The following is a 24,877-nucleotide window of genomic DNA, read 5'->3' on the forward strand; positions in this document are numbered from 1 at the left end:
AACTTTTTCTTCCAAAAGCACCTAGCAACAAATTTTGCAATTTTTATAATTTATTTGGCAACTTTTAGCAACTTTTGATAAGTGACTGGCACACATTTTCCATCCAAATTACACAAAAAGAGGAAACCAAAGATGCCTCGCTGCTGTTTGCAATTGTTCAATTTAATAATAATAATAATAATAATAATAATAATTGAATAATTGTTCATTTATGATACACTTTGTTAGTAGCTTGTACCTGCGATAGTTGATCAGTCAGTACACTGTGAGAAAAATGGAAAAGATACTAGTAATTTTCCGGGACATTATCATTATCAGCCTGTAATCTGAAACACAATGCGTAATTTAAAACGCACGTAAAAACCAATTCGGAAAATTCCTTCATATTAACATAGTAGACTGTGCCCTATTTTTACAGACTTTTCTTAAGAGTGCAGCACACTAACGAACTACTAATACACTGATTAAAGCATAATTGTTGAGAATGTGTAGTATTACTAGTTTACTAGCTATTAAAAAAAATTTAAATTGTAATCATTCAAAAATGTGTTCAATAATTCAATGCATTTAAAAATAGTTATTTATATTTTAATATTTTATGCATATTATTTTACAAACAAATCTAATTTATTTATTTTTTGCCGAGATTTGATGTTGTGACACAATTTTGCGTCGTGACTGCGTAATAACGTCATTTAGCAACTTTCTCTGAAAACCATTTAATGTCTGTTTACATGCAGTGAGAAAATGCCAACGATCAATATTATAGTTAACTAAAACTGAAACAATTAAACATTTTTATTATTTAGAAAAAAACTTTCACTAAAATATAAAAACTAATAAATATACAACATTTCTAAAATATAAAAACATTTGTGAAAGCAACATTTCTCACTATATATATTAAAATAATAAAAAAAATAATAGTACATCTAGTATAATGATAATAAAACAACACTGATCAGAGTTAAAGTTGTTTACTGAAATAATATTTTCATTTTTATAAATATTTTGAATTTGTTTTGTGATTACATTTTCCTTTTTCCTTTTAATTTTAGTCATTTTCCTGTGTTTTTGCCATTTTTTTAAATAAATGTCTATAGTTATTATATTTTATTTAAAAGTTTTAGTTATTTTAGTAAACTAAATAAAAAAATAGAAAAGTTTTATTACTTTATTTCAGTCAACATTTCATGTCACAATACATTTTTTTTAAAAATAGTATTAATTTTAGTTTCAGTTTTACTTTAGTTAACTACAGTAACCCTGCTGCAATTAATATGAAAAAAATCATGCAAGTAACCGAAAAGGTGATCATATTAAAAAGTTCAGTCCTCATCCAAATATATGTACAGTAGTTACTAGAAGAGGAATATGCTTGCGGCGAATATGTTTATGTAAGACAGATTTCAGATTCTTGCTGCTTCTACAGTAATTCTCATCTTGTTCAAGTCAGCAATACGAGGAGGAGGATTTTTTGGCATATTTTCTGATTTACCAAATCAATTCCACACTGCTGTGCCAAGATGAGCTGATCTCAACACCGCACATGCAACCAAACTGAGTTCATGCAGATCTGTGCACGCAAACAGATTAAAAGACTTTGGTGTGAATTCAAGAGAAGCAGTTTCTGCAACGTCTTACAGTTCATTACAGCTGATGAAGAAGATATGAAGCATATGTTAACAAGAGTATTAAAGCCATTTCCCACATCTGAACCCTCAGAGGTCTACAGTCTGAGATAACCATTTAACACATGTACTTCTGTATAAGAGCTCCACACGTTCACACAAATACAGCATGTTCTGACTCCAGATTAAACCTCAAAATGCAGAGGTCACCATTCTGATTTAATGCAAGAAAAATGTTTATTACTTTAAATGCAATATAAAGTGCTTTGGACAAAATTGCATTGAAAAGAGTGACATTTGGCAAATGCATGAACGTAAAATGTGTGGTCACTCTTTTCAATGCAATTACAACAAATAACTGCGGCATAAAATAACAGCAGTGTGCATGATTTGTGCACTACATTACAAATATTGTGAAGTATTTGAGTGAGAAATAGAAACGTTATATATATATTATATTATATTTAGTGCTGTTGAATGATTAATCTCATCCAAAATAAAAGTTTTAGCTTACATAATGTGTGTGTGTGTGTGTGTGTATTTATTATGCATTTTTATATACTGTAAATACACACACATGCATGTATATATTTAAGAAAAATTATGCTTATATATTAAATATATTTTTATATAATATAAATTAAATGCATGCAAATAAATACATGCAAATGTTTTCAAAATATATACTGTATGTGTGTGTGTATATAAATATACAGTACACACATGTAAACAAAAACTTTTAATGTGTATGCAATTAATCATTCAACAGCACTTATTATATTACTTTAGACTGCAATTAATAATTGCATAAATAATGCTATAAGATTAACAGGTTTTTAAAAAGAAACTAAACACTGAAATATGAAATGATAATTTTATATGTTTCTCATCCTACGCTATAACACATAATAAGTTGATTTATAATAAAGCATAAATGAAGAAGCTCCAGCAGACGAGGCATTAAGAAGATTATGAAGTCGCTTTGATTGCTAATTTTAATGTGTTAAATTATGCATCTATTACATTATGCTTCAGTTGCCGTAGTTTACTGTAATAATGGTTTCAGGCGTCTCATATAAACAGATTCTGAGCGTCAAACTCATTTAACTCTGGAGGACGTTCATTAAAATCCACAAACACGGAAACGCTTGGGTATTGTTCACCTGTCCACCGGATCGCAACGTGACGCTACGCTTCTGCTTAAATAGCTAGTTTTCGTATGCAAATGCATGCAAATACATGTAAATGAGCTTTTAATGAAAGGCAGTCCAGTCGGTTTCTAAGCAGAGAGGATTTCGCTGAAGCAAAGCTTTAAAACGCTTCTTTTCTTCCTCCGTCTTGCTCTGTGTAATCAGAAGTGGCTTTCTAAAAAAAGCCGTATCCTTTCACTAAAGGACGGGCGAAATACGTGCTCAATTGATTCTCCGGTGATTATACGGCAGGGGAAGGTGAGCTACAGGAATAGCAGCGCTGCTGATTGCATGCCCATATGAAGGAGAAAACGTAGCACAAAAAATATGGTGCGGGTCGCTGGGGTCCCGGTCGATTCTGAGCTCGTTTGTGAGCAGATGCTACGGCAGTAAACTCTCTCAAACTCTGAACTACAGCCGCCGAGCCATTCACATCTGAATAGAATTAAACGATTTCTCAATTAATCACACATCAATTATGACTGAGAAATTACCCCTTAAAAGATCATTTAAAGTCATTATTGTGTTAAATAAGAAAAGCACTGAATAGACATTACAAGAAGTCCCTTTTGAAAAAACTTAATACACATAAACGTTTAATGCTACAATTTGGCCGTAAGATTATTTTCAGAAGCTGAATCTGCTATTTAGGAATATTTACACCGTTCAGGCAAGGCATGAATGTATTTATACCACAATTAGAATTACATAATCCTATTAGATCAATGGGTTTTTAAAAAGCAGTCAAAATTTGAAATATAAAAATTAAAAGATACTTTATATATGAAACTAAACTGAGTGAGTCATTGAATCACTCATTCAACCAATTTGTTCAAACGGCTGATGCATTCAGAAATGAAGCAAGTGACTGTCTGCGTAAATGAATCACTGAATCATTTGATTCATTCAGTAATGAATCACTGCTGTGCGTCGCTCAACAGTTCTGCTGTTGGCTTTGATTGGAACTAGTTTGTTTTATTCGTGAAATGGACCAAAAACAGACAAACTGTCTCTAAAATGTAACACTACATGAACATCGTTTATTGAACTGCTGTATAAATCAATATCACATTTGCACTGGTGCAGATATTGGGAAAGAACAGCATTTCATATTATATAAATATAAGAGGGTCATTTATTTTTTGCGCTCATATCTTGAATTTTAGGCTCATATAACTGCATTTTAATAGACTTCATCACGCAGTCAGTCAGTGTAAGATTAAAGTCAGTGCTGCATTAAATGTGTAAATCAAGTTACTTCATTATTATTCGCACCAAATTAACGCATTAAAGAAACCCTGATCAGAGCTTTGGAGGATTTCATGCGGCTCTAAAACCAGACACACTAGTTATATGTATATTTATCTACCATATTCTACTACTTGTCTTATTCACTCTCTCCTGCATAACTGTGACCCTGCAGCACAGAAGCAGTCATAAGCAGCTCAGCTATATCTGCAGCAATAGCCAACAATACACTGTATGTGTCACAATTATACATTTCTCTTTTATGCCAAAAATCATTAGGATATTAAGATCATGTTCCATGAAGATATTTTGTAAATTTCCTACCGTAAATATATCAAAACTTCATGTTTGATTAGTAATATGCATTGCTAAGAACTTCATTTGAACAACTTTAAAGGTTATTTTTCTCAATATTTAGATTTTTTTGCACCCTCAGATTCCAGATTTACAAATAGTTGCATCTCAGACAAATATTGTCCAACAAACCATACATCAATGGAAATGAAGACAGAATGATGGTTCAGGTGTGTGTGTGAGCGTCTCACCTGTGGTGTCCGGTGTATTTTGCTCCTTTGATGTGGCCGATGCCCCTGCAGCCCGGGGTTGGACACACACCCTGCGTCACGGAGCTCTTCATTTCTGACAGCCCTGCGTGAGCTTCAGAAAACACACACACACACACACACAGAATGAGTGCGGGACATCAGCCTGCAGTAGAAATTAGTTTGTACAGCGTTACTCATCTTCACACACACACACACACACACACTCTCTCTCACACACACACTCTCTTTCTCACACACACGGATGATAATAGCACTTCATACATCATACTAAACACAGTAAAACTTCACATCTCTCAGGTCAGGCCAGTAATTCATCATGTGATCTATAAATGTGGCATAATGGGAACACACACACACACACACACACACACACACACAAGCGAATCATTTTTCTTCACATGCTGCTCGTTCATAACCAGTGTCATTTTAGTATTATTTTAGCTAAACTAAATGCAAATGAGAAATTTTGCCTTGGCAACTCGCTGAAATAAAATGTGTTTTTTTATATTTTTCTTTTTTAAATAAAATATTTTCTATATTTTACTTTTTTTTGTTTTTTACTTCCTGTTTGATTAGACCGTTCTTCCCTTTGATGAAAAGCCTTACTGGCAAAGACATCCACTGCTCCGTTTGCTCAAGAACATATGTGACCCGTTCTGGCAAAACAAGTCAGAATGAGCAAATTTTCCACATCGTCCATTAAAATACCTTCAAAATGACATGTGACTCGTTGGAATCAGACAAAAAATGACTGAGCTACAGCTGTTTGTGTGCGAGAGTCAGCAGATCTGATTTAGAGACAAACAGAGTTAAAGTTTTCTGAAGGTCTCCTTCAGATTCTCCTTCAATTCTTTTCTTAATAATAATTACTATATTATTAAATCACAATAACTATTTTATCTTTGTCTTTAAAGTAAGAACAAAGATGCAAATAAACAAGAGCAGCGAGTGATTCCGTGTTTGATTAACATTGAGACAGATCTGCAGTAAGACCATGGATCAAATATAATGTTGTACATCTGATTTTTCCCCGACAATCAACTAAACGTTCATATAAGACACAACAGATTATGCTTGTGTGAATCTTGCCAAGACATATTTTGCAATAATGTATTATGCATGTGCTTTGCAAATGTCAGCGCGTTCGTTTTGTTTTCATCTGCATGGGTTTGAAAATCATATTTCACTGGTTTCATGTCATGGAGAATTCAATATGAATATTCACAAAGCTGGAATGCTGCGCTTTGCAACAATAAACCTACAGCTTGAGAAGCAGCCGCAGTCGTTTAAAACAAGGTACTCCTCTCAGAAAACATACAAATAAAGCTCATTTTAGATGTTTAATTACTATCTGGAGCATCGGGATCGCTAGACGAGGGCCTAATGAACTCATTTTCGAATTCCACCAAAACTGACATTTTTCATTTCTTTTGCCTGTAGCTCAAAATTAGACCGTGTGCAATCACACGGCTCACAGATGCATGATCTGAACCAACTGGAACCCTGATTCTAGCGTGTGTGGTGTGATCGTGAGAGCAAGCAGAGACTCACGGAGCGGAGGTTCGAGCGCGTGACCCGTTCTGGAGCACCAGCCCATGGGATGAAGGTCCGGCAGGTCTGAATCCACCCAGAAATCAAACTTCTCATGCCAGCCGTCAAAATGCACCTGTAAACAATAAATCAAACCACAGCAGATCAGCGTTCATTCAGGTTCTCTTAGTCTAAAAATGAATGAGTAAATGAATTATTTGGTAACACTTTATTTTAAGGTGTCCTTGTTACACGTACTTACTATTATAATAACAATAAATTACATGCAAGTAACCCTAAACCAAACCCTAACCATATATAAAGTACATGTAGTTAATTAATATTACTCAGTACTAAAATGTATAATTACACTGTAACAAGGACACCTTAAAATAAAGCGTAGCCAATTATTTTCTTCACAGATAGAATTATATACATACTGTCATTCAAAAGTTTTGGGTTCAGGAAGATTTAAATTTTGAATACTTTTATTCATCAAGGACGCATTAAATTGATAAAAAAAATATTTCACATTTTTACTGTATTTTTGATAAAATAAATTGAGGTTTGGTTAGAAAACAAATTTGAAAAAATCTTAATTATTCCAAACTTTTGAATAGTACAGTAGGTGTACAGCTCTGCGCATGAATATCTAGTCAAAACTCAAAAACAATCTGACATCATGAGCTCATGTGACTGATATAAAGACTAGAAATGATTTGGAGAGATGGATAATTTAAAATAAGGGTAAATATAAACAATAGATCATCAGTCCATTTGCTCTTACATTAAAACCATCAAGTCTAATGTTGTTTATCACGAATGTTCACATGACTAAATCAAAGACTGCAGATGATTTGATCAGTCAGGCTGTGACTAGAAGCCAAACTCTTCCTCACTTTGACTCTGTAGTCTTCTGTGTCGGTGACGGTGGCCACGCGGATCAGCATGGGGTTTCGTCTGTCCACCGCCTCCAGCTTCATGTGCGTCTGGAAGCCATGTGGAGATCTCTGCAGGAACACAGAGCACTCAGAACACCGCCGCACTCATCTACCATCACGTATTATATACACACACACACACACACACACACCTCTATACATGTATGTGACCCTGGACCACAAAACCAGTCATAAGGGTCAATTTTTCAACATCATCTGAAAGCTGAATAAATAATCTTTCCATTGATGTATGGTTTGTTGGACAATATTTGTCTGAGATACAACTATTTGTAAATCTGGAATCTGAGGGTGCAAAAAAATCTAAATATTGAGAAAATCACCTTTAAATTTGTTCAAATGAAGTTCTTAGCAATGCATATTACTAATCAAAAATTAAGTTTTGATATATTTACGGTAGGAAATTTACAAAATATCTTCATGGAACATGATCTCTACTTAATATCCTAATGATTTTTGGCATATATCCATGTTACTTAAGACTTACTTAGGGTACAGGGTCACATATATACATATATATATGTCAATATATATGTGCCAATAATTGTGTCCAACGTGTATTTGAGAAAAACATTTATTTCATAATGATATTTCCCCCCATTTTAAATTCTTATTATCCAATGAAAGGTTAGATTTTAGTGAATTTTTTAAATAAAAGATCAAAAGGATTAACAATGCAGATTAATGCTTTCTCATGATCATATTTACCAAGGGTGCCGATATTTTTGGCCATGACTGTATATATATATATACACATTATATATATATATATATATACAGTCATGGCCATACAGTCATGGTTTTTATATATATAAAAACCTTGCTACGTGTACTGTGTTCAGCTAACTGAGACTTGTCACAGCACTTGTGTATCGTTGCTCTTTTGTTGGTTTTGATTGCTTCCATTGTCATCATTTGTAAGTCGCTTTGGATAAAAGCGTCAGCTAAGTGACTAAATGTAAATGTATTATGAACTATGAAATGCATCTCACCACACTGAAGGCTTGACTGGGAGCCGCAGACGCACCCGTGTCCTCCATATATTCCTCCCAGACGAAGTGCTCAGGATTCGGGTGTCCTACAACAATCACACACACACACACTCACAGACATAAACACACCGCTTACACTGAGCTCAGTTTTACACACGTTTTTACCGTCATTTCTTCACATTTTCAGGTTCAACATGTGCAACACAACAGACACATGTTTTGCAGTATAATAAAAAATAAGAAAATGAAAACTGTTGCGAAACATTTTTGGATGAACCTCAAGAAACTACAGAACATATCTGGGTCAAATAATAAGAAATTACAATAAGGTTCTACATTGAACTAACAATGAAAAATACTTCTACAGCCTTTATTAATCTTAGTTCATGTTCATTTCAACATTTAAAAAGTTCATGCAAAAGTTGTGTCTGTTAATATTATGTAATGGATAAAAATGTATAAATATAGTAACAAACATATTGCTCATTGTTAGTTAATGCATCGTTATATTTATTATATTAATAATTAACTTGCATTAAGTAAAGTTAACAGGACCTTACTTTAAAGTGTCACCCAAAATTATATTACATTACAGTATTTTATTAGTTAACTTAGTTGCATTAAGTAAAGTTAACTAACAGGACCCAAAATTATATTATATTATATTATATATTATATTATATTGCATTATTAATTAACTTAGTTGTATTAAGTAAAGTTAACTAATAGGACCCAAAATTATTTATTATATTATATTATATTATTAATTAACTTAGTTGCATTAAGTAAAGTTAACTAATAGGACCCAAATTTATTTATTTATTATATTATATTATATTATATTATATTATATTATATTATATTATATTATATTATATTATATTATATTATATTATATTATATTATTAATTAACTTAGTTGCATTAAGAAAAGTTAACTAACAGGACCCAAAATTATTATACTATATCATATTATATTGTATTATTAGTTAACGTAGTTGCATTAAGTAAAGTTAACAGGACCTTACTTTAAAGTGCTACCCAAAATTATATTATATTTTATAATATATTAGAGCTCTGAAAGCAGCAGTGTGTTTCTATTGAATGTGATTTTTTTTTTTTATCAGTTGTTGTCCCATTTACTTCTACAGTGCTTGAACACAGATTACTTCAAAGCAGCTTCATAATAATAAACCGGAAAACAGAATCAATTCTGTTATTAAATTCTACATCTGTGCAGAACCGTAAGACGGCTTCATTCATCAATGTGCATTTAATTACAACTCGCACTGGGTAATTAGTGTTTGACAGTGGCGGGTTATAGCCGCAAATAAATGAGTCTGAATATAACGAGCCAATACAAGATGTTGACATGAAATCTGAGCACGAATATAAAGTCGTTTCATGTGGAACCGCAAGAGTTTGTCCTCCAGATGAGCAGCTTTACTGAAAGCGCTATAAACGCATGTAACGATATCTAAATCTCACGATACCATATTATTGCAATATGAAGTCCACGATACGATATTTATTGCGATATTTAAAAGGAAACAAAAAACGAATGAAGAATTGGAAAAAAAGAAAGAAACCCGTGTACATTTTAAAGTTAAATTCTTCTATCTAATGCACTCTGAGAGTTCAAAATGAAGAGCTCAACCCATGATCTGAACTCGCTACAAATCTAGCGAAACGCTGTAATCATCTGCCGCTGAAAATAAAGCAGAACTGGTGTCTGTTGCGTTTCTAAACGCACGCTAAACTCACAGAACATGAAATAAACGAGTTGTCTGCATTTATTCAGTGTGAACGAAGCCGTTCTGAGACGCGGAGAACACCGGATCACGAGCTGATCGTCTGAACCGAGTGAAACGCTCTGCTTGCGGTTAGAGTTTGTTTGACAGATACTGTGCCGAAGCATCATGACCCAAAACAAATATATTTGAAAAACGACACTTTCAACCCGGAAGACCTATTGTTTCATATCGTCATGTGACCACGATAATATCAAGACAGTTTTGCTATCACGATATCGCGATATGGATAATATCATAGCATCCCTAGCATGCAGACGAGGAGCGTGACCTCACCCTGAGGAGCCGTGAGCGGCCGGCCGTGATCCTGACACCAGCCCACCGGGTGAATATACGGGCTGCTGGCGTCACACCTGAGGAGACAAAACACACCGCATTCACTGCACAATTACTGATTACTGCTTTTACTTTTATATTTTCAGCTTTAGTTTATTTCAATTTTAACAATTTTGTTATACATATTCAGCATTTTTATTATTATTGTTTTTGGAATATTTAGCTTTCATTTATTTTTAATGTCAGTTTAGCTTTTATTTAAACTCAGTTATTAATTTTAGTGATTCTTTATACAATTACAGTTAGAATGAATTAGCTTGTATTTTTATATTTTAATTTTGTTTAAGCAATTTTTTTTTTTAAATATTTATAATCATCTTTAATTGATTTCATTTTAGTAGCGTTATGTGCTTTTTGTCATTTTTATTAATTTCTATTTCTAGTTCATTTCAGTTTTCATAATTTTGCTATGTTTTTTCGATTTAATTTATTTTATTTGACTTGCAGTAATTTTAGCAACATTTCAATTTTAAATTTTCTATTTATTTAATATTTATATTTTACTTTATTTCAGCTATTTTAATAGTTTTATTCAGTTAATATTAACCTGCTGCACTGACTTTATCCCACATCCAGTGCTATTTTAGTATTATTTATATACTACTATAGTATTCATCATTAAAATTTTGAATTAGCTTTCATTTTTAGATATGCAGCTTTCTTTTTAATTTTAGTTACGTGCTTTTGTCATTTTTACTTAATTTCTATTTCTAGTTCATTTCAGTTTTCATAATTTTGCTATGTTTTTCGATTTAATTTATTTTATTTGACTTGCAGTAATTTTAGCAACATTTCAATTTTAAATTTTCTATTTATTTAATATTTATATTTTACTTTATTTCAGCTATTTTAATAGTTTTATTCAGTTAATATTAACCTGCTGCACTGACTTTATCCCACATCCAGTGCTATTTTAGTATTATTTATATACTACTATAGTATTCATCATTAAAATTTTGAATTAGCTTGTATTTTTATATTTTAATTTTGTTTAAGCAATTTTTTTTTAAATATTTATAATCATCTTTAATTGATTTCATTTTAGTAGCGTTATGTGCTTTTGTCATTTTATTAATTTCTATTTCTAGTTCATTTCAGTTTTCATAATTTTGCTATGTTTTTCGATTTAATTTATTTTATTTGACTTGCAGTAATTTTAGCAACATTTCAATTTTAAATTTTCTATTTATTTAATATTTATATTTTACTTTATTTCAGCTATTTTAATAGTTTTATTCAGTTAATATTAACCTGCTGCACTGACTTTATCCCACATCCAGTGCTATTTTAGTATTATTTATATACTACTATAGTATTCATCATTAAAATTTTGAATTAGCTTTCATTTTTAGATATGCAGCTTTCTTTTTAATTTTAGTTACGTGCTTTTGTCATTTTTACTTAATTTCTATTTCTAGTTCATTTCAGTTTTCATAATTTTGCTATGTTTTTCGATTTAATTTATTTTATTTGACTTGCAGTAATTTTAGCAACATTTCAATTTTAAATTTTCTATTTATTTAATATTTATATTTTACTTTATTTCAGCTATTTTAATAGTTTTATTCAGTTAATATTAACCTGCTGCACTGACTTTATCCCACATCCAGTGCTATTTTAGTATTATTTATATACTACTATAGTATTCATCATTAAAATTTTGAATTAGCTTTCATTTTTAGATATGCAGCTTTCTTTTTAATTTTAGTTACGTGCTTTTGTCATTTTTACTTATTTTTAAAAAAATCTATAAATCTGTAATTGATTTTTTATTGCAGTTTTAGTTTTTAATAATTTTTACACTGAGGAAAAACTGAAGTGCAACCAATAATGTGAATCTTGTTTGTCCAACCAAAGACTGGAAGACTGTATATTTCTGTATATTGCGCTTCAATGGTACGACCGAGCATGCGAGTCTGTTCTTACACACGCAGCTTCTCCTGCTGGACGCAGACGGTAATAACACGCTCTCAGACTCCATGTTGTTTCTGCTCTAATCCATTTATAGCTGCTGTGTGAAGGGACGGACGCATCTCTCTGTGTGGGCCGGACTCTAATTTTACCTCGTCTTCCTCTCCAGGGCCTTTCATGAGCAAATCCCAGCAGTGATGCGATGCGGTGCGTTATGTAAAACACACACACGCATGCATCACCGAAACAAACACGAATCAATCAGGCATCATAAACACACCTTACATAAGCAGGAGTGGATATTACTGCGATACTATTAATGTGCTGGAGAGATGATGATGATGATGAAGATCAGAGAACACACTAATACTGTCACAGCCTCCACAGAATATCACACACACTCCCATCACATCAAACCTCCTATAAATAATCATCGTTATGCTACTGTGATCTTTCTTCTTTCATCGGCCCTGATCTCGCACCTTTTTAAAATGCATAGAATATTCATATATTCATTACGGGTTTTGCATATTTGGTCACTTGAACAGATTATATACATACAGCTTTTATCACTCATACTTTAAATGAGCATTTTTTAAAATTAGAATTTTTTTTTTCAAATTTACATTTTTTGATTTTATGTACTTTCGTCATTTTTAGCCATATGTAAATTTATCTTTAATTTAAGTTCAGTTTTAGTCATTTTGTTATGTGCTTCTGCCATTTTTATTAAATATTTCAACTTATCTTTAATTTATTTTATTTCAGTTTTAGTCATTTTCGTACTTTTTAATATTACTACATAGATTCAATTTATTTGATTTCACTTCTAGTTAAGGTTTACTTTTTTATTTCCAGTTATTAATTTAATTTAATGATTCAACTTAAACTTTAGTATTATTTATATACTATTATAGTTTATACTCAAATTTTAGATTTTATTTTAAGCAATTTTCTTGTTTGCTTTTGTCATTTTAACTCATTTTATATTCATATTTATCTTTATTTTATTTCAGTTTTAGTAAATGTAGTACTTCAACTTAATATAGATACATGGTAACATTGTTTCAAAGAATACCACGGTATTACCATGATATAAGTGGATTACAGAGGCATTTTCCTGTACAAGCATTAGTGCAGGGCAATGATTAATTGCATCCAAAATAAAAGTTTTTGTTTACATAACATATATGTGTGCGTGTGTACTGTGTGTATTTATTATGTCTATATAAATACACAAACATGCATGTATATATTTAAGAAAAATATGTTACGTTTAGATATACCTGTATAACATATATAAATATTTTCAAAATATATACTGTATGTGTGTGTCTTTATATACATAATAAACATACACAGTACACACACAAATTATATATACAAAAACCTTTATTTTGGATGCAATTAATCGTTGCCCAGCACTAATAACCACAAAGAAGGCATGTTATGCAGCTAACATTACTTTGACGGATTAGTTAGTTATTTGACGGGTTAGTTAGTGTTCCTAACCAGTAGTCGTAGGTGTCGTCCCAGTTGTCGAAGTGCACTAGGAAGCGTTGGTCCACGATGTCGGCGACGCTGGCCACACACACCAGACACGGGTTCTTACGGTCCACCGCCTCCAGCTTCATGCCCACCGCAAACACCGAGCCGCTCGACGCCTGTGACGAGAAACCGCTCGTTAGTGACATTCACAGCATCTCTAATCAGTGTTCAGATGAGTCCTGAGTAATGACGGACTTACGCTGCTCTGGGATCTGAAGAGGTTCTTCGGTGCCGCTTGAGCATTACAGGCCTCCAGATATTTCTCCCAGTTAAACTCGTTCAGCTTGTAACCTGACCGCACAAAATTACAAATCAGGCAAAACACAGAATAAATCAACACTAAACACATCCGGGTCACATTTCACCTTACAATCTAAAGAAAAAATGAAAGAATAATATTTCACATAAATACAAAGCATGAAGCAGTTTGACATTTTTTAAATAATAACTAAACATTTCTCAGAACAGATGCTTGCTTCAGCGATTCCCATTACTGCAATAGTTTTATTTACAGTATTAAATTAATTAATAAATAATAAAATAAACAAATAAATAAAACAAAGAGGTAATTGTTTAAATCAGAATAAGCTGAAGAGTGTACAACAAACACTACAAGTTCAGCTTTACTTGAAACGAAAACGATTTTCGTTTATCATCAGAACAGCAGGCACAGGATGATAATGAGCCGAACGCACCTTTGGGTGGATGGAGTTTGTGTCCCGTCGACTCGCACCATCCCACCGGTTTGATGTCAGGAGAGTCGGCGTTTACCCAGAAGTCATAGCACTCTGTGTAACCATCGATATGGAGCCGCAGACGGAAGCCAATCACCTTCAACAACGACAGCAAGAATCTCAATCTCAAGCAAACACGTCAACATGATGCTAAACTCACCGGCGATACTCTAAACAAGCACAAACACACACAGATCCATTTGAATACAAAGCAATTCATTTTTATATTTCAATGCAATTCAATGTTTTATGCATTGCAGCGATGCATTCTGGGGCATCCTCCTCTCTACATGTGACGCCACATTAAAATCTGCTTTTTGTTTATAATTTAAAGCAATGACAACGACTACAGCTACATTCATCATGAGAAACATTAAACAAATAACAAGTATATACAAACAACAAACAAAAACAAAATGCATTATAAAAGAGTTTAGAATACAGTTATATATTAAAATGTATATTTAATAAAAAAAAAAAACTAAAATCACCTTTCATTTCATTAAAAACCTTGATTATACTTTGCTCGAAGCTGTTATGCATAATAAAGGTATGTATAATGTAAAGCATTATATTTTTATATACGTTACTGTAATCAAAAATAAATGCATTATAATATTAGCATATTCCATGTTACATCTCAAATTAGTCTGTCATGTGTTTTATTGCATTAGGGTTAGGTTATTTCTCAAGATTTAACAAAGAATAGATAAGAATTATAACTGGTTACAATTATTCATGAGAGCAGATTCAGACAATGCATTATAAGGTGTAATTAATGCATCAATTACTAATGTAATGCTTTTAATTATGCATGCAGGTTAAGTGTCAAAATCTTGGTAACACATTAATTAAAGCCTTTATATACACAATGCATTATAAAATTATTTCACGCATTAATTATGTCTTGTCACGTGTATTATAATGCATTGTTTGATCCTTGAATTATTGTTATAATACATTATAACACTTATCTATTCACAGAAAGGATAATGCATTAAACCACAACAAACAACCAATGCATATTAACTTTGGTTACACTTATTTATGCAATGCTATAATGCATTACACATACAGGCAACAAGTGAAGTCTTTGCGTGCTTAATGACAGTAAGAGAGCGAGTAACAGCAGTGACGAGAGCGTTTCTGACCTCGGCCACAGACAGCACACAGAACATGGACGGATGCAGCGGGTCGATGCCTTCCAGCCTCATCCCCGCCTTAAAACCATTCCTGCTGTCAGGAAACGCCTGGAACTAGAAGAGAAGACACAAGCGCTCAGAGACACGAAGAACCATCGAACGTCTTCGAGGAGTTGCCATGGCAACCGCCTCCCGTGTTTCCGAGGGGAGCAGATGTCCAGTCGCATCCCTTCAGGAACAATCAGAGCACATCTGTATCCACCAATGACTTCGTGTCCTACTATTACATTACATTCTAGTCTCTCTAAAACAGTCGTGACATTTATGCATCTGGCAGACGCTTCTAATCAAAGCCACTTGCATTGCATTCAAGAAATAAATTGGATCAGTTCATGCATTCACTGGAAATCAAACCATCATAAGTGCAGGACAGTCTGCACTTAAAGACTCATTTTACACATCAATGCAACCAAAGTGAATTTTAAGGAATAGGCAATTTTTCATCAGGTTTGTAGAAATGTGTCTCAGCAATGGATGCTCTGCAGTGAATGGGTGCCGTCAGAATGAGAGTCTGATAAAAACATCACAATAATCCACAGCACTCCAGTCCATCAGTTAACATCTGGAGAAGACAAAAGCTTTAAAGTTTTGAACTGTTTTGGCTTGTAAACGCTGCTTGATCTGCAGATTTCTCTCCTGATTCAGACCAGAACACTGTTTCACTGGAGGAAGCGTTATTTTATTTAAAAGCATCTTAATGCTGGATTTGTTTCTTCTCCAGATGTTAACTGATGGACTGGAGTGCTGTGGATTATTGTGATGTTTTATCAGACTCTCATTCTGACGGCACCCATTCACTGCAGAGCATCCATTGCTGAGACACTGATGCAGAGACACATTTCTACAAACCTGATGAAGAAACAAACCTTTAAACATCTTGTAGAAATGCATTTATAACATTCATTCTAACATGCTAACTTCTCAACTACCGGATCTTGATTCACTACAACTCATCAGAGCAAAAGCTGCTGTAGTTCCTCAGTATCTGTTTGTTTGTTTTCCAGTACAAATATCTAAACATTTTTAACTCAAAAAAAGCAAAATGACAAAAGAATTCTTATTTCCCAATAAATTAGTCAAATTTAAGTGAGTTTGTGATAAAAAAGGCAAAAATGTGTGTGAATGCAGTGAGAAAAATAAACTTTGAATGAACTGGATTTCTCTAAACCCACTGGCAAGTATTTTTTCTTGTTTTAATCATACACTCCATTTTGATTAATTCTTAGACTTCTTGTTTTATGTTGTTTTGCATCTCCAGTAGATGTATCTTGATTTAAGGATGTTTGGATATTTGTACTGGAAACAAAAGCCCGTTTCCACCACATAACTTTCCCCAGGAACTCGGTGTGTTTCCACCGCACGAACCGGGATCTAAATAAAGTTCTGGGTAAAAGCGTGCTCACGAGGAAGTACTTTTTCAAAGGTCAGGAACTTTCGGGGTGGGACTTCACTGCAAAAAATGATTTTCTTCCTTAGTATTTTTGTCTTGTTTTCTAGTATAAATATTTTGTCTTATTGAAAATACAGTGAGGAAAATCACGAGCATCACGAGTTTAACAAAAAGTTTTTTCCCCAAAATTCCATGTTTTTCCATTTTAAATTAACTTCCATTTTCTGAATTCAGTTTTAATGGTTAAAATTTAATAAATCAAAGACTTGTCTAATTACTTGAAATCATGAAATGAATACAATTTAACAACAAATTATTAAAAGTTAAACAAAAATGACATCTTTAAGGCTGCATGAAATCCCCCAATTCAATTTTATTTTTTCCCAAATTCCATGCTGCTTTTAAAATTTTCTGCATTGTTTCAATTGTTCAATTACATTTTTATAATCTAAAAGTATGTCTAATTAAATTCATTAACCTTTAGCAATTGAATAATTTATTAATATTTTACAAAATAATAGTGGAATATGAAATATTTTTGTTTTTGTTCCCCCCCAAATTCAATTATTTCCCCATTTTCAATTTTCTGGATTCCGTTAAATTACGTTTTAGTAACCATGTCTAATTAATTTAAATAATGAAACTTACACAATTTAACAACAACTTATTTAAAATAAAAATAATAATAATAATTACTAATTATTAATTTCATTTTTTGGGCTCTATAAATCAGTTAAATTAAGTTTTAATTTTTCTGGATTCTGTTTTATTGCTTTAATTACATTTTAATAACCCAAAAAAGTCTAATCAACTGAATTAATAAAACTTTAAAAGAAAATGTAATAATTTATTACAATTTCTACAGTAATTTTTTCCCCAGAAATTGTGTCCGTTTTAATTGTTCCAAATTTAAGTTTATTTATTAAGAAAAACGGTGGTATTTAAATGAAAGCATGAACAATTAGCAATTTAATTACTTTTAAAACGCAATTTAAAATCCATGATTCACTCAGGTTCAGGAATCGTACAGCCGTGCATCCCAGAGTAACGCTGTTCTGTAAGACAGTCTCTTTGTGTTGAGAGTAACTCAGAGCTGATCCTGGAGGAGTAGTAGTAGTAGTATATATTTATTTAATGCCATGTCAGCATCTTAGGCTATTTTCATGGCAAAAACAATTTAAAAAGTACAATATGCTGATCCTGGATCAGCGGCCTGTACCTCAGTGAAGAGCTGCAGAGGAGCGGCTTGAGATCGCTCGTCCTCCAGATACTGATCCCAGGACCACGGCTTCTTCTTACTGCTCACTGCTGCGGAAAACACACGCAGATGTGACCCTGAACCACAAAACCAGTCGTAAGACTGAATAAATAATCTTTCCATTGATGTATGGTTTGTTGGACAATATTTGTCTGAGATGCAACTATTTGTAAATCTGGAATCTGAGGGAGCAAAAAAATCTAAATATTGAGAAAATCACCTTTAAAGTTGTCCAAATGAAGTTCTTAGCAATGCATATTACTAATCAAAAATGAAGTTTTGATATATTTACGGTAGGAAATTCACTAAATATCTTCATGGAACATGATCTTTACTTAATATCCTAATGATTTTTGGCATAAAAGAGAAATTGATCATTTTGATCCATATAATTTATTGTTGAAACATCTATGAAATACAGACCAACATTAAAAACACTAGATAATATGAAGCCAAACTCATCGGCGCAGTGTGTGTTTCTATAAAGCATGTAAGAAGATTCTATTTACTACCTTGTGAAGTAGAAACTTTATTCTTCATCTTTGTGGTTTCTTCTTTGGGTCGCTCCTGAGAAGAAGCAGAAAGTCTCATCAGTCTGTTCTGAGAGTCACTGAAGATCAGAGGTCAGGGGTCAGAGGTCACTGTACTCACACGCAGACTGTACTCGTCTGACACGCTTCTGGGGTTCAAACTGTGTTTCTTTCTCTTGCGGTCCTCACTCTGCATCATTAGAGATCAGCTCTGCAAAAATACAGGAAAAATGTGAAATATTATTCTAATGTCAGACAGCTGTTTTCTATGTGAATATGTGTTAAACTGTAATTTATTTCTGTGATGCGCAGCTGTATTTTCAGCATCATTACTCCAGTCTTCAGAAATCATAATAATATGCTGATTTGCTACTCAACAAACATTTCTGATTATTATCAATGTTGATATAAAAATGATTAAAAAATAAACAATAAGAAATATTACCATTGTAATGTAAAATGTATAATTTACACTTTTAAAGTTACATTTAAAAAAATTATTTTATTATTATTATTATTTGATATTACAAATATTAAACAAAATAAGCAATACTACTATTGTAATGTACAATTAAAAAATTAAAATTAAAATTTAGTATTTGAAAATAATAATTTTATTTTACAGTACATCTACTAATATTTGTCTTCTTTTTTTAATTTCCAAATGTTAAACCACAGAGCTTATAATGTGACGAGGTTTTTTGGTTGTTGACAAATTCACATAGAGATACTTATGTAAATATTTATATGCATGTTTTTAGCAATCAATTTTATTAACAGATGCTTGACTCTGGGGGAAAATAAAAAGTTTGTGCATAGAATTACTTTAATAATCACAGGCTTTGCGGTTTGACAATTATACAAAGCCATTTTGTAAATTCAGTTTTACTTTAATTAATCTTTCAGTAACTAAAGGAGCATGATCTCTGGCTGGAGTGAATGCGTTCTGACGGCTGTTAATATTTCATAACATGAGCTAGAACTGCATCATCACAGCATCTGAATCTTCATCAGATAAATCATAATGAGCATCCTACGGATGAACTGACCGGCTGCTGTCCGCAGTCAGGGGTTCAGCCCGAACGCATCCCGCTCAAACACAGGCTTCATCTGTCCCGGATCACGCAGAACACCTACAGGACCTGAGAGAGACCAGCCACATCAGATTACTGCACATACACCAATCAGACCAGAGACGCGGCACAAACTAAAACCATTAAAAACAGGCTAACAGTTTTATAACTTGAAATAAAATAAAGGTTAATATAAAATATATTTTAAAAAAATGAAACATTTTATTTTATCTAGTTGTCAAGGCAACATTACTCATTTTCATTCAGTTTATCTTGAAGTACTAAAATAACAAACTAAAACTGAAATAAAAATGTCTAAAAACCATATAGACATTAAAAAAGACAAGCAAAAATCCTAAAACTTTAAAATTAAAATAAAAACTAATCAAATCACATTAATAAAAACTATAGACATTTAAAAAAAAATACAAAAAACGAAAATTTAAAAAGAAAATAAACTAATTAAAAAAAAACTACAGACAAATAAGCTCTACAAAAAAAATCTAAAACTTTAAGGTTAAAAGGAAAATAAACAAAAACTAATTTTAAAAATTAAAAACTATTAATACAAATATAAAAAAAAAAAAAACTTACTAAATTTATAAACTATAAACATAAAAATAATAACAGTATCTAAATGATATTAAAATAACACCGGTATCTAAATGACCAAGACTTCTTGGGAAATGAACAGCAAGAAGTTTCACACGGCAAAACCTGATTATGACAATCAAGCATAAACATGAAGGTCTAATCTTCACAATCACTCCTGAGACGTGTTTCCAGGAGCCGGAGGATCCGATGGAAGCCCTTCAGAAAGTCGCTGACGCTGACGCACGGGAGACGTGTGAGTCACAGCGCTTCTGTCAGGACCGACGCGACTCTGAAGATGATTACGAACAGATCCAGCGAGTCTATGACTGAACACACGAAACACTGATCTGCAGCCAAACGTCACACGCTAACATGAACACCAGCCTGATCCACTGCAGACTGACACACAGCGCTCCGCAAAATGGGTTTTAAATGTACAAAAAATAGGAGTGTCCACATTTTGAAATATGCAACCAAATGTGTTACAATTATAACAACATTTTTCCATTTCTGTTTCAAGAACGCAATGTTCGTCTGGGTTTCTGAACATTTAAAAACAACAACAAGTTACATGACTTTTCTAGTTCTTCATCATTTACTGGACAAGGGTTTAAAAAATTTATGCAATTTCTATGCAATAAAATATATATTCATAATAAAAATACCCAAGCTGTTTTAATATTTTATTATAGTGCTGTCAAACGATCAATCGTGATTAATCACATCCAAAATAAAAGTTGTTTACATAATGTGTGTACTGTGTATATTTATTATGTATATATAAATACACACACATACATGTATATATATATATATTTTTATAATATAAATCATATAATTACAAATATATACATGTAAATATTTTCAAAATATATACTGAATGTGTGTGTCTTTATATATATACATAAACACACAGAGCACACACACATATATTATGTAAACAAAAACTTTTATTTTGGATGCGATTAATCATTTGACAGCACTATTTTATTATTAACTGAATTACTAAACCAGATTCACAAATCCTAGGATTTTTCATATATCCACGTTTTCCAAGACAAAAAAAAAAACAAAAACTGTTGTTAAGAGGAAAGGAAGGAATATTTAAAAATGACATATTTTACACACATTACATTATATGCATAAACACTTTAAATATTATATTCTTCTATACGCTTAAAAACGGATTTGTATTTTTTACAAATATAAAATATATTTAAAATTAAAAAAAAAAAAAACATTAATAAAGATATACATAAAAAAAAAAAAATGCTTGCTCGTCTTATTTGATATCAAGTCATCTTGTGTCCCTTGGAAGTGTGCTGAGGCCCTCTAGTGGACCCCGGACCCCTGGTTTATATCTGCTGATGTCTACAGGACAGTAATAGTGCTGAATATATCACACCTACAGTGATCAGTTACACAACGGCCTGATGGGAAATAAATCCTGACATGACACTTCAGACAGAAGAGGAGCCGCTTTCCTCAATAATCAGAGAAAACTGCTTCTGACGACTGAGACAAGCAGCTCACGTTCATCTCAAGATCACACGCATATCACTCAACAGAAATACAGTTAGGGCCATATATATTTGGACACTGACACAATTTTCATAATTTCGGCTCTGTATGCCACCAGAATGCAATTAAAATGAATGAATCAAGATGAAATTGAAGTGCAGACTTGAAGGTTTAACAAAAACATAACATAAAATGTTTAGGAATTACAACCACTTTTCCACACAGCTCCCTCATTTTCAGGGGCTCCGATGTAATAAATATAATCATGAATAAAATGTTGATTTTTAATATTTTGTTGAGACCTGTCTGGCACCAGCAGGGGCTGGGTTTCTTCTTCGTGAAGCTTTGCAGCTCTTCAGGTGTTGTTTGTCTGTAGTTTTATATTTCAGTGCTATTCCTGGACACTTATCAGCACTGCAAATCTAAATGCAATTCTTAAATATAAATGGCAGGTTTTAAAGAAATTCAGTAGTGTTGTATTTGTCTACAAAACTAATTTCAAGCATTTAAATGGAGAGATCAGCCAAAAATAAAAGCTCTTAAGAATAAATATTTAGATCGAAAGCTAACCCTAAATAACACATTCAGGTCCTTCTGACTTCGCAACTTCAAAGCAAGCATCATTTATTTAAATATAATTATATTTTTAAATGATTTCATTTCAGCTAGTTGCCAAGGCAACAATTCTCATTTTTGCTTAGTTTAAGCTGATGTACTGAAACTGAAATAAAAATGAATAAAAACTATATAGACATATTTAAAAAATAATAATAAAAATGAGAAAAGCACATTACAAAATTACTAAAACATGAAAATGGAATGTATAAAACTGTAATAGTACATCAGTTGCATTAAATGAAGTGTGTTCGAGCGGCGCGTCGATGAGAAAACTGCCGGACAAATGTCAGAATGTTTCTCCACAAACACACAACGAGATATAGAAGAGATAAATACACCAAGACATCAACATACAACTAAAACTGGAATCAGTGCCCAAAAGGAGCACGAAATGAGTATTTGATTTCATTTTAAAATGCATCATTTAACTTACAATCTGCAAAGGAGTGGAAAAATATGATCAAATACTCCATTTAATGTCAAAGAGCTTTTTCACAAAATCTGTGATTTACTCTTGCTGTTCGGATGCAATTATCAAGCTCATGTTTGTCACTGTTCATAATTATGCCAATAATTAAGTCAAGATTAGATATTTGTAATCTGGCTCCGATTCAGACAGGAATCATGTGTTTGTGGTGTTTTTCTGCTGATTAATAGAGAATAGAAGATGCCTTCACAGCACAAAACATTCTCAAATGCTACAAAACGCATCATATTTAGTGAGAAATTGTGACGTGAAGAGCAAAACAGATGCTATTTTTGGAATCGGTGTTTAAAATGAGTATTGGATTTCATCGGGCAGATCTGATGCATCATTAAAATAAAGTCAAACAACTCACAACTCATTGTGTTTCTGCCACAAGCTTTCCTCTCATTCAAAGCTCAGACAATAGAAACGCCGTGACTCTCTGCGCTTTCCTTCTTCAGACGCACGATTCAAATAAACCTTTGAGTCAACACAACCTTCAGAACTAGAGACGCCAGATTAAAGGCACAGCTCGTCATTCCGTCATCGTGTCATTCAAAACCCATTTGATTTGATCTCTTCTGTGGAAAGGAGAAATTTTAAAGAATATGCTCGTCATTCAGTTACAATGAACACTCGACTGAAACTCCAAAAATGACAAACAAGCAGCGGAAAGAATCATAACAGCAGTCCAAATGACTCATATGATGCTTTATACGCGAAACAAACTGATGAGAGAAATAGTGATGTCTGATTGATGAACAAATCGACAAGATCATTTTGAATCGGTAGATTCACAAAACCTGCTTAAATTAACTCACAAATAGGATTTATCCAGTTCTTGAGTTCAACTCACTGATTCACTGAATCTTTTGAATCAGCTGATTCACTTCGACAAATCTGCTTAAACGATTCACTCGTAAACCAGACTGATCCAGTTCTTGAGTTCAACTCACTGATTCAATGAATCTTTTGAGTCAGCTGATTCACTTGACAAAATCCACCTAAATGATTCACTCATAAACCAGACTGATTCAGTTCTTGAGTTCAACTCACTGATTCAATGAATGAATGAGGCATTTATATAGTGCATCGCCGTACACCCAAAGCGCTTTACAATCATATGAGGATCTTATAAATCAATCAATGAATCTTTTGAATCAGATGATTCACTTGACAAAATCCACCTAAATGATTCACTCACAAATCTGAATGATTTATTTCTCAAGTTCGACTCATATGCTTTAAAAACATCACGAGTCATATGGACTGTTGTGAATCTTTCACGTCTCTTACGTTTTGCAGCTTTGTCTCACACACATGCATTCATCATCTGAGCGTTTATGAAGCCAAATCCGACCCCAAACAGCAAGAAACAACAAAAAACCCATCAAAACCAAAGCACACAGTAAAATGCTATTCCAATTTCTTTCTACTTCAAAATTTCCCATTTAATTCAATAAGTGACTCCCTGTTTCTTTGTAATTATGTGGGATTTACTGAGTGAAAACTGTTTCTGCACTGATTTCTTTCAGTGCGCAATAACCGTGAATCTCCAAAACTGAAAAAAACATCCCAAAAAGCAAGAGCTGCGAGTCTGTTTATCATGACACGAATCGAGCCACGATAAACACATAACAGAACACAGACGACTGTATCAGCAGCTGTTAGAGAGCGCTTACAATAAACAGAGAAAAGCGTTGCTGAACTCAAACAGTGCAGCTGCAGAACGACTCTGACAGCAAGTCTTTGTACCGTAAACAGTTGAAA

General features: G+C 32.7%; 1 protein-coding gene across 3 annotated transcripts in view; it reads right to left on the minus strand.

The window, feature by feature from the left end:
* Nucleotides 1-24,877, minus strand: part of LOC131533683 (lethal(3)malignant brain tumor-like protein 4) — a 61,539-nt gene that overhangs the window by 24,891 nt on the left and 11,771 nt on the right. For 2 of the 3 annotated variants that reach the window (XM_058766085.1, XM_058766084.1), the window contains 13 exons: nucleotides 19,885-19,977; nucleotides 18,957-19,046; nucleotides 18,818-18,872; nucleotides 18,267-18,355; nucleotides 15,607-15,711; nucleotides 14,417-14,552; nucleotides 13,921-14,012; nucleotides 13,686-13,837; nucleotides 10,203-10,279; nucleotides 8,117-8,202; nucleotides 7,065-7,175; nucleotides 6,187-6,301; nucleotides 4,615-4,726 (listed from right to left, as the gene is read on the minus strand). In XM_058766085.1, coding sequence (XP_058622068.1) covers nucleotides 4,615-4,726; nucleotides 6,187-6,301; nucleotides 7,065-7,175; nucleotides 8,117-8,202; nucleotides 10,203-10,279; nucleotides 13,686-13,837; nucleotides 13,921-14,012; nucleotides 14,417-14,552; nucleotides 15,607-15,711; nucleotides 18,267-18,355; nucleotides 18,818-18,872; nucleotides 18,957-19,034 — 1,208 coding nt within the window. In that variant the 5' untranslated portion in view covers nucleotides 19,035-19,046; nucleotides 19,885-19,977. The remainder of the gene's footprint in view (nucleotides 1-4,614; nucleotides 4,727-6,186; nucleotides 6,302-7,064; nucleotides 7,176-8,116; nucleotides 8,203-10,202; nucleotides 10,280-13,685; nucleotides 13,838-13,920; nucleotides 14,013-14,416; nucleotides 14,553-15,606; nucleotides 15,712-18,266; nucleotides 18,356-18,817; nucleotides 18,873-18,956; nucleotides 19,047-19,884; nucleotides 19,978-24,877) is intronic. The other variant, XM_058766087.1, reaches the window with a different exon arrangement.

The sequence above is a fragment of the Onychostoma macrolepis genome, chromosome 24, assembly GCF_012432095.1.
Source record: "Onychostoma macrolepis isolate SWU-2019 chromosome 24, ASM1243209v1, whole genome shotgun sequence".
Lineage (NCBI taxonomy): Eukaryota > Metazoa > Chordata > Actinopteri > Cypriniformes > Cyprinidae > Onychostoma > Onychostoma macrolepis.